Source organism: Anolis sagrei, chromosome X, assembly GCF_037176765.1.
Source record: "Anolis sagrei isolate rAnoSag1 chromosome X, rAnoSag1.mat, whole genome shotgun sequence".
Classification (NCBI taxonomy): domain Eukaryota; kingdom Metazoa; phylum Chordata; class Lepidosauria; order Squamata; family Dactyloidae; genus Anolis; species Anolis sagrei.
The window spans coordinates 37,363,868-37,379,608 of NC_090034.1; the positions used below are offsets into that span (position 1 = coordinate 37,363,868).

At 45.4% G+C, this 15,741-nt stretch overlaps 1 protein-coding gene across 2 annotated transcripts in view; it reads left to right on the forward strand.

Moving 5' to 3' along the window:
- The first annotated feature begins 2,643 nt into the window (after positions 1 to 2,643).
- GALNT9 (polypeptide N-acetylgalactosaminyltransferase 9) overlaps positions 2,644 to 15,741 on the forward strand; it is a 72,600-nt gene continuing 59,502 nt past the window's right edge. For both annotated transcript variants that reach the window (XR_009631984.2, XM_060785666.2), the window contains exon 1: positions 2,644 to 3,290. Coding sequence is in view for 1 of the 2 variants with exons in the window: in XM_060785666.2 (XP_060641649.1) it covers positions 3,047 to 3,290 (244 nt within the window). In the remaining variant the exon portion in view is untranslated. The remainder of the gene's footprint in view (positions 3,291 to 15,741) is intronic.

Genomic DNA, 15,741 nt, shown 5'->3' on the forward strand with positions numbered 1-15,741 from the left:
CCCTCTCTTCTGCTCTGGTCAAACCTCACCTGAAATAACCCAGTATCCAGTTCTGAACCCCACAATTTGAGAGAGATGTTGACAAGTGGGAACATGTCCAGAGGAAGGTAACCAAAACGACCAAAGGTCTGGAGACCATGAATCCCTCTGAGGAGCATTTTAAAGAGCTGGGTCTGTTTTGCCCCAGAAGAGAAGGTTGAGAGGAGACATGATAGCTATGCATAAATACCTGAAAGGCTGTCATAAGGAAGAAGGGAGCAGGTTTCCTCAATGGAGCCATGGGTCCAAATGACAGGAAAGGAGATCCCACTTGAACATTAGGAAAAACTTCATGACTGTGAGAAGAGCTGTTCAGCAGTATATAGTCTTCTTCCCTCGGAGGGCCTTTTTCTTTTTCACCACATTGCCTTGAGCCTTTGGGAGGATGGATGAGATGGAACTAAAATCTCTCACAACATAATCTGGAGGGCTTTTGCCGTTTGGCAGAATGACAACAAAGGAGGAGGCAAGGCCTCCGAATGAGAGATGGCACGAATTGCAAATGGGAACAACATTACATGGAGCATACAACGTTGTTTGCTGATCTCTCAACTGATCCCAGGATCCTGGAATAGACCTGTACTCATTGAATCAGTGGAACCATAACAACTACAGGCAGTCCTCAAGTTGTGAACAAGATCTGTTCTGTAAGTTTGTTAAGTTGAATTTGTTTGTAAGTCGGAACAGGGACATTTTTGAACTATAACACCAGCCATGGCAACAAGAATGATTGACAACTGGAAAATAGAGGGAGAAAATGTGGAGGCCATGACAGACTTTGTATTTCTAGGTGCAAAGATTACTGCAGATGCAGACTGTGGCCAGGAAATCAGAAGGCGATTACTTCTTGGGAGGAGAGCAATGTCCAATCTCGATAAAATAGTAAAGAGTAATCACACTGGCAACAAATATAAAATATGAAAGATCCGCCTAGTCAAAGCCATGGTATTCCCTGTAGTCACCTACGGATGTGAGAGCTGGACCTTAGGGAAGGCTGAGAGAAGGAAGATCGATGCTTTTGAGCTGTGGTGCTGGAGAAAAGTTCTGAGAGTGCCTTGGACTGCGAGAAGATCCAACCAGTCCATCCTCCAGGAAATAAAGCCCGACTGCTCACTGGAGGGAAGGATACTAGAGACAAAGTTGAAGTACTTTGGCCACATCATGAGGAGACAGCAAAGCCTAGAGAAGACAATGATGCAGGGGAAAGTGGAAGGTAAAAGGAAGAGGGGCCGACCAAGGGCAAGATGGATGGATGGCATCCTTGAAGTGACTGGACTGACCTTGAAGGAGCTGGGGGTGGTGACGGCCGACAGGGAGCTCTGGCGTGGGCTAGTCTGTGAGGTCATGAAGAGTCGGAGACGACTGAATGAATGAACAACAACAAACACTAGCCATACACACACACATACACACACACGTGCCCCCCCCCCAGTGGTGCAGCAGGTTAAACTCCTGAGATGCTGAACTTACTGACTGAAAGGTTGGCGGTTTGAATCCAGGGAGCTGGGTGAGCTCCTGCTGTTAGGCCCAGCTGCTGCCAACCTAGCAATTTGAAAACATGCAAGTGTAAGTAGATCAATAGGTATGGCTTCTACAGAAAGGTGACGGCGCTCCATGCAGTCATGCTGGCCACATGACCTTGGAGGTGTCTAAGGACAATGTTGGCTCTTTGGCTTAGAGATGAGCACCACCCCCCAGAGTTGGACACGATGAGACTTGATGGCAAGGGGCATCTTTACCTTTACCTTCACACACACACACACACACAAGCTTTGGATTGCATGGTAAAGGATGAACACCCTTGTGGTGTTTCCTTTGCTGCCTGGGCCCCTCTTCAGGAGATTTCCCTGCACTTTCTGTCCCTGTGAGAATTGGGTTTTGGGAAATGTGGTTTGTTGTGGAAACAAGGATTGGGGAGAAGGCTTCACTCTTTCAGGAGTGGATTTGCCTTCCTTCCGAGGGGGGAGAGTCCTCTCCCTTCCTGTTGTCTCAGCCCTGTTCTTAACTAGGAGTCGTTTGTAAGCCGGATGTTTGTAACCCGGGGACGGCCTGTACAAAGAAGATGATGATGATATGAGGATGATGATGCTCACAATGCTATGGGTTGACATGCTCTCCAGGAAGCCATCTAGAATTTCCATAGTGAAAAAGAGGGTGGAGGATGTTTGGGGGGGGGGGGGGCAGTGTGCAAAGCAGGCAGGTGAGCAGCTCCGGGGAAGGAGGGGGGCTGAGTTGGAGAGAAGGCTGCTTAAGGCCATAGGGCGCTGGCAAGGGTGCTGGGAGGCGTTGGGGGCAGGAGGGGGTCTGCCACAGCCCCTTCTCCCCTGTATATTGTCCAGAAAAGAAACCCCAAACAAAGCCCCACTGCGCCGGAAGGCTCCTGAGCAGGGGAGGGAGGGGGGCGGCTTCTGAGAATGGCGAGGCGCTCCCTCCCCACCCGGCACCCGCGAGAGTCACGTGACTCCGCCCCGGCGCTGAAAAGAGAGAGAGAAAGAGAGAAAGAGAGCGCGCGCGAGAGAGAGGCGGGTGCGCGCGCAGGAGGGGCGGCAGGCAGCAGGCAGGCAGGCAGGCAGGCAGGCAAGGGCCGGCTGCCCCGCGCCCCCTCCCCCCCCCCGCCCCTCAAGAGGCCTCTTCCTTCCCACCGGCGCTGGCCTGCTTTCCCCACTCTGCCTCTTTTCCCGAGAGGGCGGTGGCGATGGAGAGGGGGGGCCCTGAAAGGCAGCGAAGGTGACCCGCGTCCTCCAGAGGCGGCGGAGGAGGCGGAGAGCGCCGTGGTGCTGAAGGGACAGCTCCCTGCGCAGTCCCCGCTGGGCGCTGCCCCCCTCCTCCCTCCCTCCCTCCCTCCCTCGCTCCCTCGCTCCCTCCCTCTCGTGGGCCGTCTCCTCCTCTCCCGGCCAGGCCCTCGTCTCTCCCCCGGGAGGCCTTCCATGCTGCCACGGCGCTGCCCCAGCTCTCCCACCCGCGGCCAGCCAGCATGCCTTGACCCCCCGCCCAGCCAGCTGCTCCCATGGCGGTGGCCCGGAAGATCAAAACTTTGTTGACGCTCAACATCTTGGTCTTTGTGGGCATCATCCTCTTCTCGGTCTACTGCCGGATCCAGGAGCATTCCCATGAGCTGGTGCAGATCGTCCGGAGCCCAGCGCGCCCGCCCGCCAGGAGCAGGGGCCCCAAAACAGAGGCCCTGCTGGACAGGGAGGCTATCCTCCAGCGGCTGGACCACCTGGAGGAAGTGGTCTACAACCAGCTCAATGGTAAGGCCCCGCTGGAGGGGAAAGGGAGACGTTCCTAACCCTAGTCCTAGCCCTAATACTAGCCCCTAGCCCTAGCCCTAATCCTAGCCCTGGCCCTAACACAAGCCCTGGCCCTAACACAAGCCCTGACCCTAGCCTTAGCCCTGGCCCTGGCCCTAGCCCTAACCCTAACCCTAACCCTAACCTTAGCCCTAGCCCTAACCCTAGCCCTGGCCCTAGCCCTAGCCCCAGCCCAAGATCTAGCCCTAACCCTATCCCTAACTCTAGCCCTAACCCTAGCCCTAACCCCTCCCAAGGCCAGCCTGATGAGTCTGTGGGGAAGCTGTGCCCAGACCAGGTGGAGTTTCCCTTTTGGCATGGATCCAATCAATGCCCCCATGAGAGAGGGGAATGAAACGCTCCTGAGCCTTGCGGCTTCAATCCCTGTCTTTGGACAAGGAGGCAGAATTGCTGGAGCATGAAATATGGGGCCCTCTACAGTCAGGGATCACAGGACTTTCACACAAAGAGCTGGGGTTGTCATGTACAGATAGCATAGAATCATAGTGGGAAAAGACCCCAAGGATCATCCAGTCCAACCCTTTTCTGCCAGGCAGGGACAGCACAATCAAATTACCCCTGACAGATGGTCATCCAGCCCCTGTTGGAAAGCTTCCAGAGAAGGAGCTTCCATGACACTCTGAGGCATTGAACAAGTCTTCTTCAAGTCAGGAAATTCTTCCTAATGTTCAGGTAGAAATTCCTTTCCTGTCATTTGGACCCATGCCTCCACTGAGTCCTAGTCTCCAGGGCTGCAGTAAACAAACCTAATCCCTCTTCCTTAGGATAATATTTTAAATTTCTAAACATGGTGATCGTATCTCCCCTCAAAGTTCTCTTCTTACGGCTAAACAGACCCAGCTCTTTGAGCCTCTCCTTACAGCAGTGGTTCCCAACCTTATTTTGACCAGGGATCATTTGACCAGGGACCACTTTGACCAGGTACCACTTTGACCAGGTACCACTTTGACCAGGGACTACTTTGACCAGGGACCACTCTCCAAAATTAGTACCAAAAGGGTTACGAATCCGTTTTTGGTTAACTTTAGATTTGGTTTGGTTATTTGGGGTGCTGATTCAGAAAATTGCATTGGATAGACTACATCAGCTCTAGTTTCTGCTACAGAACATATGCCATCCAGTAGTCGCCATCTGCTCACCCACAGAATTTAATAATCAGAGCTGATGTGGTGGTAGTAATCTTTCATGGGTAGTCAGCCTCTCCCCACCTGACATCCCCATTGCCTCGACACTATAAGAAGGTTTGGCTAGACCAGTTGCTCTCGTTGCTGCATGGTTTTGAGGCAACAATGTAGTAATGGTGAGATCGCAGACTATATTTTTGTTCTTGGGGACCACTGGTGGTCCATGGACCACAGGTTGGGAAACACTGCCTTAGAAGGATTCATGGTCTCTAGAGCTTTGATCCTTTTGGTCTTCCTCCTCCTCTGGACTTGTTCCAGCTTACAGTCAATATCCCTCTTTAATTGTGTTGGCCAGAATTGGACACAGTGTTATTCCAGGTGAGGTCTGATCAAAGTAGAAGAGAGGGACACTATGACTTCCCTTGATCTTGACACTATACCCCTACTGATGCAGCCTATAATCCCATTGGCTTTTTTGGCTGATGTATCATATTGTTGGCTCATGTTCAACTTGTTGTCCACGAAGACACCAAGTTCTTTCTCACATGGACTGTTGCCAATCCAGGTGTCATCTATCCTGTATCTATGCATTTCATTTTTTTTCCTGCCTAAGTGAAGTATCTTACATTTTTCCTTGTTGAAAATCATTTTGTTGGTTTTGGCCATTCAGCTCTCTCATCTGTTGAGGTCATTGTGAATTCTGAACCTGTCTTCTGGAGTATTAACTGTCCCTCCCACCTTGGTGCCATCTAAAAACTTGATAAGTATGTCCTCCATGTTGTTGTTGTTGTTATTACTGTTATCTTCATTTTTATCCCACCTTTCTCCCCATTGGGACTCAAGGTGACTAACAACAGCACAATCTAATAATGGTTAAAAACAGAACAAATACAAAAACAATGAAATATTAGTGCTTGGAAATATTTTTAAAAAAAATTAAATACATTAAGCACAATTACAACTGCATTTAAAACTTACTCTATCCACCCCACAAATCCTCCCCAGTTTCCTGCCAAATTTTTGAAGAGTGCTTCAAAGATCTAAGAAACAAAGCAAACCACAAAGCAAAGCAAAGAAGGGTTGGGTTTTTTTTACAACCACTGTACGTTTTGAAAGACAGGATGAGAAGTGGCTACTAGATTATGGGATTTCTTGCTTAAAGATCTGTGCTTGAATCCCAACTGTGCCACAATAACATGGTTCAGTCAATGTCACACAGAATGGGACCATGCTACACACGTGTGTGTTTGTCACTTTATTTGTCACTGTAATTACTCTGCATCCTAAGATGCAGATACATCACATCATCTCTAATTACCTGAGCACATTGATTGACAGCAAAGGTCTGACAGCTCCAGTGATACTGGAACCCTTGATGGACAATTTAATGAAGGACATCATGCACTGATGTGCAATTGTAGAAAAACTCTTTATTAATCCATTAATGGGAATGCATAATCCCAGTGTTTAGAGATGAAGGGTGGTGATATGGTTTCATTGTCACCATGACATGAGTGGGGCTTTTCATCACTAAGAGCTGGGGAACATGTGGCTCCCACAATGTCATTGAACTTCTGTTGACATCTTTCTCCACCATCAGCTATACCAAAGGTTCTCAAACTGTGCTCTGGCGAGCTCTTGGGGCTCTGTGAGAGGTTATCAGGGGCTCCTCTGGGGTGTCTATTATTATTATTATTATTATTATTATTATTATTATTATTATTAGAAACACAAGAAGATGAGTCCACACCAGACACTCTGCTGGCTGTTGAATTGGATCACACGTTGGACACTTCCCAAGTGTCTAGGACTGTGTGATGTATCGGTGAATAACGCATGCAGTTCCCAGTAAGGTGGCCTTCTGCAGCTGACAGATGGTAATTTTGTCAGCGCTGATTGTGTTTAAGTGCAGGCCAAGGTCTTTAGGCACCGCACCCAGTGTGCCAATCACCACTGGAACCACCTTTACTGGTTTGTGCCAGAGTCTTTGCAGTTCGATTTTTAAATCCTCATGTCGTGTCAGCTTTTCTAGTTGTTTCTCTGTCGTTATTATTATTATTATTATTTGATTGGGGTTTTTTTCTGCATGGCAGAAGAGGGTTGGACTGAGTGGTCTCAAGGGCCTTCCACTGAAATACTGTTAAGTTCATGTTGACTAAAATTGTTCTTCATTTTAAATATTGTAATTTTGTTTTGCACTGTGATATCATAAAGTTGAATGAACTGATACAAGTTCATCATTTGAGTGTCCACACAAACACTCTCCATCCATTTGCCACTGGTCTGGCCCAAGCCTGATATATATACATAATATAATATAATATAATATAATATAATATAATATAACCTGCAGTGGTGCGCCAGGTTAAACTGCTAAGCTGTAGAACTTGCTGACTGGAAGGTCAGCAGTTTGACTCTACAGGATGGGGTGAACTCCCTTTGTTAGTCCCAGCTTCTGCTAACCTAGCAGTTCGAAAACATGCAAAAGTGAGTAGATCAATAGGTACTGCTTTAGCAGGAAGGTAATGGTGCTCCTTGCAGTCATGCTGGTCACATACCCTAGGAAGCATCTATGGACACCTCCGGCTCTTCGGCTTCGAAATGGAGATGAGCACTACCCCCCAGAGTCGGACTCAACTAGACTTCATGTCAAGGGGAAAACTTTACCTTTACTCATAATATATAAATATTTCTTGGGGCGCCACAAATAAACTTTTGCTTTAAAGGGGTTCCACGGCTGAAAAAGTTTGGGAACCCCTGAGCTATACTAATAAGACTTGCCGTTCGGCAAGATCCGAGGGCCACACCTTGTCCATCCCTGCTGTAGAAAAGCTCAGGTTGCATATAAAGGCAGGGAGGTTACTACTGAGGCTCTACTGGAGGAGCAAGCAGATTGGAGGAGAAAGAGCAGGACTCATGCTTGATCTGAGCTCTTTCTCTCTATCTGAGGCTATATTCAAAGGTGTTCCAAGGTGGCTATCTTCTTACTTATGGTATTTCTTGAACATTAGGAAGAACTTCTTAACCATAGGAGCTGTCCAACAGTGGAACTCACTGCCTAAGGGAATGGTGGAAGCTCCTTCGCTGGAGGCTGGATGGCCATCTGTCAGAGATTATTTGGTTGTGCTTTTCCTGCATGGCAGAAAGGGATTAGACTGGATGGTCCCTGAGGTTTCATCCAACTCCATGATTCTATTTGTTTATTTTATATCCTTCCTTGCCCCTGGATGAGACACAAGGAGCAACAGAAAGTGACCACCAGTTTGAATAGTACTCCAGTAAAACTGTTTAAATATGTTCCCTGGAAACAGCATTTCGGACCTGCTGAAGTTTTGGAATTGTTTCCTCTTTCTCTCATGCTGACTCAGTCTACTAATACTTACTGTATTTTGAGAAGCATACGATAAACATTAGATGAGTTGTAACTGATTTGTGGTGTCTCACTCACCTATGTAAATGGCATCTTGTAGCCACAAGGAAAGCAGGTGTATGTAAAGAAGAAGTGGTCATTAGACTCACAGTTGACTGTGTAAACCACATGTGTCAAAATCAAGGCCCATGGGTCAAATCTGTCCCACCATATCATTTTATGTGGCCCCCCTTATGCTGTACTCCAACTCTTGTATTCATCTTCATTGGACATCATCATGACTAGAGCTGATGGGAGTTGGGATACAATAACATCTAGAAGGCTGCAGTTTGTTCTATTTAGTCAGGAGAGTGGGGTTTGGATTTAGATACCAGACTTGTGGGTGTGAGGTCTGACAGTAAAATGCCCTTTAGCCTTTCCCCAACCTCAGAGCCACAAGGGTTGTTGGGTTGCAATTCCCATGATCCCTAGTCCCCATGGCAGGTAATCAAAAAACTGTTGAGACCTTCCAAGAAAACCACAGCTTCTATGTGGAGGCAGCAAAAATAGATGGAGGAGGCAAAAGAATGGTCTACCTCAAGGCAGTGTTCTTGCACTGACCTTGTTTAATGTTTTTACTAACAATCAGCCACAACCACCATTCATAAAGAGCTTTATATAAGCTGATGACCTTGGCCTAACAACACAAGTAAAATACTTTGAAACAGTTGAGAACCAACTTACAAATACCCCGAAAGGTCTCTCCAGCTACTACAAAGATAACTACCCGAAGCCTAGCCATACCAAGACACAAGTGTGTGCTTTCCACCTATGTAACCATGAAGCCAATAGGAAATTGAAAGTTACCTGGGAAGGGCAAGAGCTTGAACATTGTTTCCATTCTAAATATCTTGGTGTCAATTTAGATTGAACATTTAGGAAACATTGTGCTAACACCAAGCACAAAGTAGCTGCATACAATAACATCCTACAGAAACTTACTGGCAGTGCATGGGGATCAGAACCAAAATTAATAAGAACATCAGTCCTGACCTTGTCTTACTCAACTGCTGAGTATGCCCGCCCTATTTGGCATAAATCTGTCCATGTGAAGCAGATGAATATAACACTGAATGAGGCATGTAGAATAATCACAGCAGATTCCTCAAGCCTACACTCTTGATAGTTTCTATACTTACTTACTTACTTACTTACTTACTTACTTACATAGGCGATCCCTCATTGGCTGAGTAGGATAGTCTTCCAGGATCAGTATTCTGGTGGGTCCGTAGGTGACTGTGGAGCCCTATTCTTCATCTGCATCTTCTCCCGCAGTGAGGGCATTGGTTTCCAGGAGGAAGGAGGTCCCTGTCGGGGTTGGCTTGACGCGCCTTCCTCTTGGCACATTTCTCTCTTTCGCCCTCCATTCGTGCCTCTTCAAATTCTGCAGCACTGCTGGTCACAGCTGATCTCCAGCTGGAGGGCTCAAGGGTCAGGGCTTCCCAGTTCTCGGTGTCTATGGCAGAGTTTTTAAGGTTGGCTTTGAGCCCATCTTTAAATCTCTTTTCCTGCCCGCCAACATTTCATTTTCCATTCTTGAGTTCGGAGTAGAGTAACTGCTTTGGGAGATGGTGATCGGGCATCCGGACAATGTGGCTGGTCCAGCAGAGCTGATGGCGGAGGACCATCACTTCAATTCTGGTGGTCTTTGCTTCTTCCAGCATGCTGACGTTTGTCCGCCTGTCTTCCCAAGAGATTTGCAGGATTTTCCGGAGGCAGCGCTGATGGAATCATTCCAGGAGTTGCATGTGATGTCTGTAGACAGTCCACGTCTTGCAGGCGTATAGCAGGGTGGGAGGACAATAGCTTTATAAAGAAGACCTTGGTATCCCTACGGATGTCCTGGTCCTCAAACACTCTCTGCTTCATTCGGAAAAATGCTGCACTCACAGAGCTCAGGTGGTGTTGTATTTCGGTGTTGATGTTGGCTTTGGTGGAGAGGTGACTGCCAAGGTAGCAGAAATGGTCAACATTTTCTAATGTTACACCATTAAGCTGTATCTCTGGTATTGGAAAGGGATTGGCTGGTGACTGCTGGAACAGCACTTTGGTTTTCTCGATGTTCAATGACAGGTCAAGCTTCTCGTATGTTTCTGCGAAGGTGTTTAGAGTGGCTTGTAGATCTTCTTCTGAATGCGCACAGACAATGTTGTCATCAGCATACTGGAGTTCTATAACAGATGTTGTTTAACCTTGGTTTTGACTTTCAATCTGCTGAGGTTAAATCGCTTGCCAGCTAGTTTCTATAAGCTAGCTGGCATTGCAGCCCCCCCCCCCCCCACACACACACACCAATGTGTGATAGGAAGTTGCTGCTAACTGCGAGATAAATAAGGTTGAACTCTGTGAAAGCCACCCACTGCATAGCTATCAGCCTTCTCCCAGTAGACTCAAATCAAGGAAAAGCTTCATGAGAACCACTACTCCTCTTAATGCTCCCCCAGCAACAGCAAGAATATCCCTCTGAGCAGCTAAACCAGGAAATCCCAACTGGATGCCCCCCCCCCCAAGGGTCTTCCTCCAGAGGCAAACCAAGAATGGACAACTTGGAAGTCCCTGAACAGACTCAGAAGTGGAGTGGGCAGATCAAAAGACAACCTGGCAAAATGGCACTACCTAGAAAAATCCTCCACCTTGTGCAACTGTGGAGCAGAACAAACAACTCTGCATCTGCATCTGCATGCTTGCCCACTATGCTCTGTCTCGTTCTCAGAGGAAGAACTGTTTAAAGCTACAGACAATGTAGTGGCTGTTGCCCGTTTTTGGTCAAAAATTATTTAGCCACTTGTGCTCATTCTATTTTATCAGTTTTATATTTATTTATGCAATGCTTTTGACATGAAATAAATAAATAAATAAGGTAATCAAAAGTGATGGGACTTAATATCTGGGGTCCTAATCTGGGTAAAAATTAAAGAGCACTGGCCACTATGTCAAAATATGTACTGTTGACTGTCTATATCCACGGATTCTCCATCCATGAATTCTTTGAAGGCAACGATAAGGCTGATATGGCCCTTGATGAAAATGAGTTTGACACCCCTGTTGTAAACCCTAATGATATAAAGAGATCTTAACATCTCTTTATATCATTAGCTGTGTTTTTGGCTCTCTGAAATCAAATGAAAGCCACCACTTGATGCTGGAGTCAGTAAGGAATGTCCATGAACAAGGTGTAGTGAGTTCTTGTGGGTTTTTTCGGGCTATATGGCCATGTTCTAGAGGCATTTCTCCTGACGTTTCGCCTGCATCTATGGCAAGCATCTTCAGAGGTCTGTAGTGTAGTGAATTGTTGCTGTTGTCAATCAAAAAATAGGGTAGCTCTACCATCCAACAAGCCAGTGTGGTGTAACAGTCTGGAAGGGCAATGCTGATATTCCCAATCAGCTATGGAAAGCCACTGGCTCCTTCCCAGAAGTTCTCATAAGTTCTGTGTTAGAGGACACTGACCAAAGGTCAGCTGAGGTAGATACAATGGTCAGGAGGACTTACTACCAGCTAGAGCTGATATGCCAGCTGTGCCCCTTTCCTAGATTTAAAGGACCTAAAGATGGTGGTGCATGGGATGATAGCATGAGGGTTGGACTTCTGCAATACACTTTACATTGGGCTAACTTTGTTCTAAGTTTGTAAACTCCAGTTAATTCAAAATATTGCAGCCAGATTGGTTACGGGATAATCCAGGAATGAGCATGTTACACTTTTTTTGTCATGTCCGGAGCGACTTGAGAAACTGCAAGTCGCTTCTGGTGTGAGAGAATTGGCCGTCTGCAAGGACATTACCCAGGGGGTGCCTGGATGAATTGGTGTTTTTAGCATCCTTGTGGGAGGCTTTTCTCATGTCCTCGCATGAGGAGCTGGAGCTGATAGGGGGAGCTCATCCGCCTCTCCCCGGATTCGAACCTGCGACCTGTCGGTCTTCAGTCCTGCTGGCACAGGGGTTTAACCCACTGCGCCACCGGGGGCTCCATGTTACACCTATACTAATGTTACTCTACTGCAGTGGTTCTCAACCTTCCTAATGCTGTGATCCCTGAATGCAGTTCCTCATGTTGTGGTGACCAACCATAAAATTATTTTTGTTGCTACTTCACAACTGTAATTTTGCTACTGTTATGAATTGTAATGTAAATATCTGATATGCAGGATGTATTTTCATTCACTGGACCAAATTTGGCACAAATACCCAATACGTCCAAATTTGAATACTGGTGGGATTGGGGGTGCGGTGGGGTGTGATTTTGTCATTTGGGAGTTGTAGTTGCTGTGATTTATAGTTCATCTACAATCAAAGAGCATTCTGAATTCTACCACCAATTGAAGGTTGAGAAGCGCTGCTTTACTCGCTACCAATTAGTTTCTGGGCAAAGTACAAGGTTTTGGTTTTGACCTTTAAAGCCCTATTTGGTATGGGTCCAGGTCACCTACAGGATGGCCTTCTCCTACACAACACAGAGCCCCTTTGGACACTGAGGTCCTCTAGGTGACATTTTCTCCAACCAGCCAGAACCCAACTGGCAACCATCACCCAGAAGACCTTTTCATTGGCCGCCCCAAGAAGACTGTGGAATGACCTGCTGGAAGAGATCCAATAGCTAAATCCACTGTTGGAATTTAAGAGGCAACTTAAGACCTATCTCTTCCAACAAGCTTACCCAGTCAATTTTAAGTTGTGAATTTTAACCTGAATTTTATTGGCAAATGTTAACCTGCATTTACCTTTGTGTATTTGTTATATGTATTTTCATAGTGCTTTGTTCTACTTTGCTGTTTTAACTGTGTTGTACCCCTCCTCAAGCTGCAAGGGGATATGGGTAATAAATAAATTGGTAAACTATTTTAAAAGCATAATAATAATAATAATAATAATAATAATAATAATAATTTTATCTCTTACCTGCCTCTCTTCATGGCTTGAGGCAGGTTATGTCATAAGATGAGATCATGTTTTTAATATATTTATATCAAGCTAATAAATTCTATTTATGTTAGTCCTAATTGCTACATGAGAATGTAACTGACACCTGACAAGCACATTACAATTTTAGTAATTTATTTACTTACTTTATTTGCAATTTTTATATCCCACCTTTCTCTACCCCGAAGGGAATTCAAGAAGGCTTTACATATAGGCAACTCTTCAATGCCTTTGAAGAACATACAGTTAGAATACATTTAAGTTAAAATTTAAAATTAAAATTAATGCACATTAAAACATATAAAACATTTCATAATCCATAAACAGATATGAGCTTCTCAGGGATTCATAGTATATTGTAATGTAAACTTACAGAAGCTTGAGGAAAAGGATTTTGAAAGATGTTATACTATGTAGACATGTGTATTTGGGGTAAACCTTGTCCCATTTCGTGTCCCGGCATTCATTGGGGGCTCCAATCCATCTTTTGTAAGCCTCCCGAAATGGGGAGTATTTTTTTCAGTTCTTTCGTTTCAGGACCTGAAAATCGGACCATTGGAGGGGGCTTCTCACCTACTGGCTCCCCTTCCTGGCATGCGTTCTTCTTACCTGGCACCTGCTGTTTCTACACTAGAGTAAGAGGCGCTTGGCTGTAGGCAGTGGCAGGCATGCACGCTTTCTGGGCCTGCCTGCATGCCCAGCCACACATGCACTCTCCATGGAAAGTGTGTGTGTGTGTAGCAGGGTGTGCAGGCAGGCCTGGAAAGCACGTGTGCCTGCCAGTGCCTACAGCCAAGCACCTCTTACTCTAGAGTAAGAGGCGCTCAGCTGCAGGTGTGCTCTGGACTTGCATGCAAGCCCCACGCCACACTCTCTGACACGCATTCTCTTCCCAAGGCAAGGAGTCAAGTTCAGATGCACATGAAAGCCATCTTTCATGTTGAGCAGATTCTTGTGTGGGGAGGAGGCTTCCTGTTTTGTGCTTCCGAAGAAATGGAAGACATAAAAGAAATGGTAGAAATGGTAGGAGCAAATTTCGGCCACATGTCTTATCTCATGGTGAATGGCAAATAAAATGAAATAAAAATAATTAAAGATGCATTATTTTTAATTAGAATTGTGGCCTTCACAATGTTGAGTTAAGCAGCAGTCATTTGTCTTTACACGCAGAAGTGAAATTATAGTCAACAGACATTTTGAACATTACTTTCCAAAAGTAATTCATAAAAAAACAACCTGTTCTTGTTATTCGTTACAGCGATTGAACAAAACGTAACTTGCTACATCACTTACTGTACTGCTCATTACTGCATTACTTTCTTTTTTAGGGGAATGAATGTATAAGTGGGAAGATAATGAAATGAAGCTTCAAAATGTTTGATCGAAATGCCTCTTCACATTCCCTTTAAAGTATTTTTTGAAAATGACTTGGATCCATTACTTGACACAATAATAGCCACGTTGACCCTTTTAAGACCTATGATTCTAAGAGTCCCTGATCTTCTGAAGGATGCTTATTAATATTTATATCCAATGGAAAAAAGATGTCCCCACATTTGACACACCTGACACCCCAGTGAAGAAAAGGGAGCACACCAACAAGCTTCTTTGTATGATATGTTCAAGCATTTAATTGGAAAATATTTCTTAGTGCACATGACTTTTCCATGCAGAAAATGTGTGTGTGTGTGTAGATAAAATATTTTACCTGCAGGAAAAGCAATATTTTACACTAAAGGCAATGTATTCCCAAAGTGGAAATTAAGTTTCAATATGTGTAGAAACTTTCCTATTCATGTGGAACAGGGAGACAGTATCTGCAATTACTGTCTGACAATCTACATCTCAGCTTACATTTTGTAAATTTATAAATCTATCATTACATTTTAGAAAGGCAGTAAAACCCTGTTAGTGAATTGCAAAGATGTGCACGTGGGCACTTCTGATGCACCTCAAGCATTTCTGATGAACATGGAATTATAGAATGAATTTTCGTCTGAATACAGGACTGCTTTCCATATGATGTGTTCTGCATATAAAGATTAGTTTGGCAGGATTTGTTCTTGACAAACCCATGCTGGTTGAATGTTTTCTGATCCAGACTACTCAATTGCCTCGTGCCTTGAGGCAGAATGACTGAATCCACATTCACCGCTCATGTGCCAGTCTGTGACTTGGGGCTTCCAGATTTCACAGTCCTTCTCCCATCGCCACTCGCTGATCGCCATGGGACTTTTGGGTTTGTTTTATTTTTCTTTAAAGACGTCAGTGCGCGAGTTTTTTTTTAATGTATGGAGGTCAGTACACATCTGATCAACACGCAGTCTCCACAGAATGATGTTCCCAACCAAGGGCATGGTTACAAACACACACTAAACATGTGATTACTAAACAATGGACCATAAGAAGGTCAAATCAGTCCATACTCCAGGAAATAAAGCCCGACTGCTCACTGAAGGGAAGGATATTAGAGGCAAAGCTGAAGTACTTTGGCCACATAATGAGAAGACCGGAAATCTTGGAGAAGACAATGATGCTAGGAAAAATGGAAGGAAAATGGAAGAAGGCTGGCCAAGGGCAAGATTGATGGATGGTATCCTTGAAGTGACTGACCCAACCTTGAAGGAGCTGAGGGTGGCCACGGCCGACAGGGAGCTCTGGTGTGGGCTGGTCCATGAGGTCACAAAGAGTCAGAAGTGACTGAATGAATAAACAACAAAATAAACAATGCACACAAAATATCCAGGAACAGAATGTCTTCAGACAGTGCAGAAATGGGATACAATGCTGGTGGAAACTTCAGAAACTTCATGGGTTTGTCAGATATGCACATTCTTAGCTATACTTCACAAATCCTTTCTTTCTGTTTCCAATTTTAAAATGAAGACTAGGTTGCAAACCCCCATCGTCAACTCGTGGCTCCCCTGTGCTGGATTCACT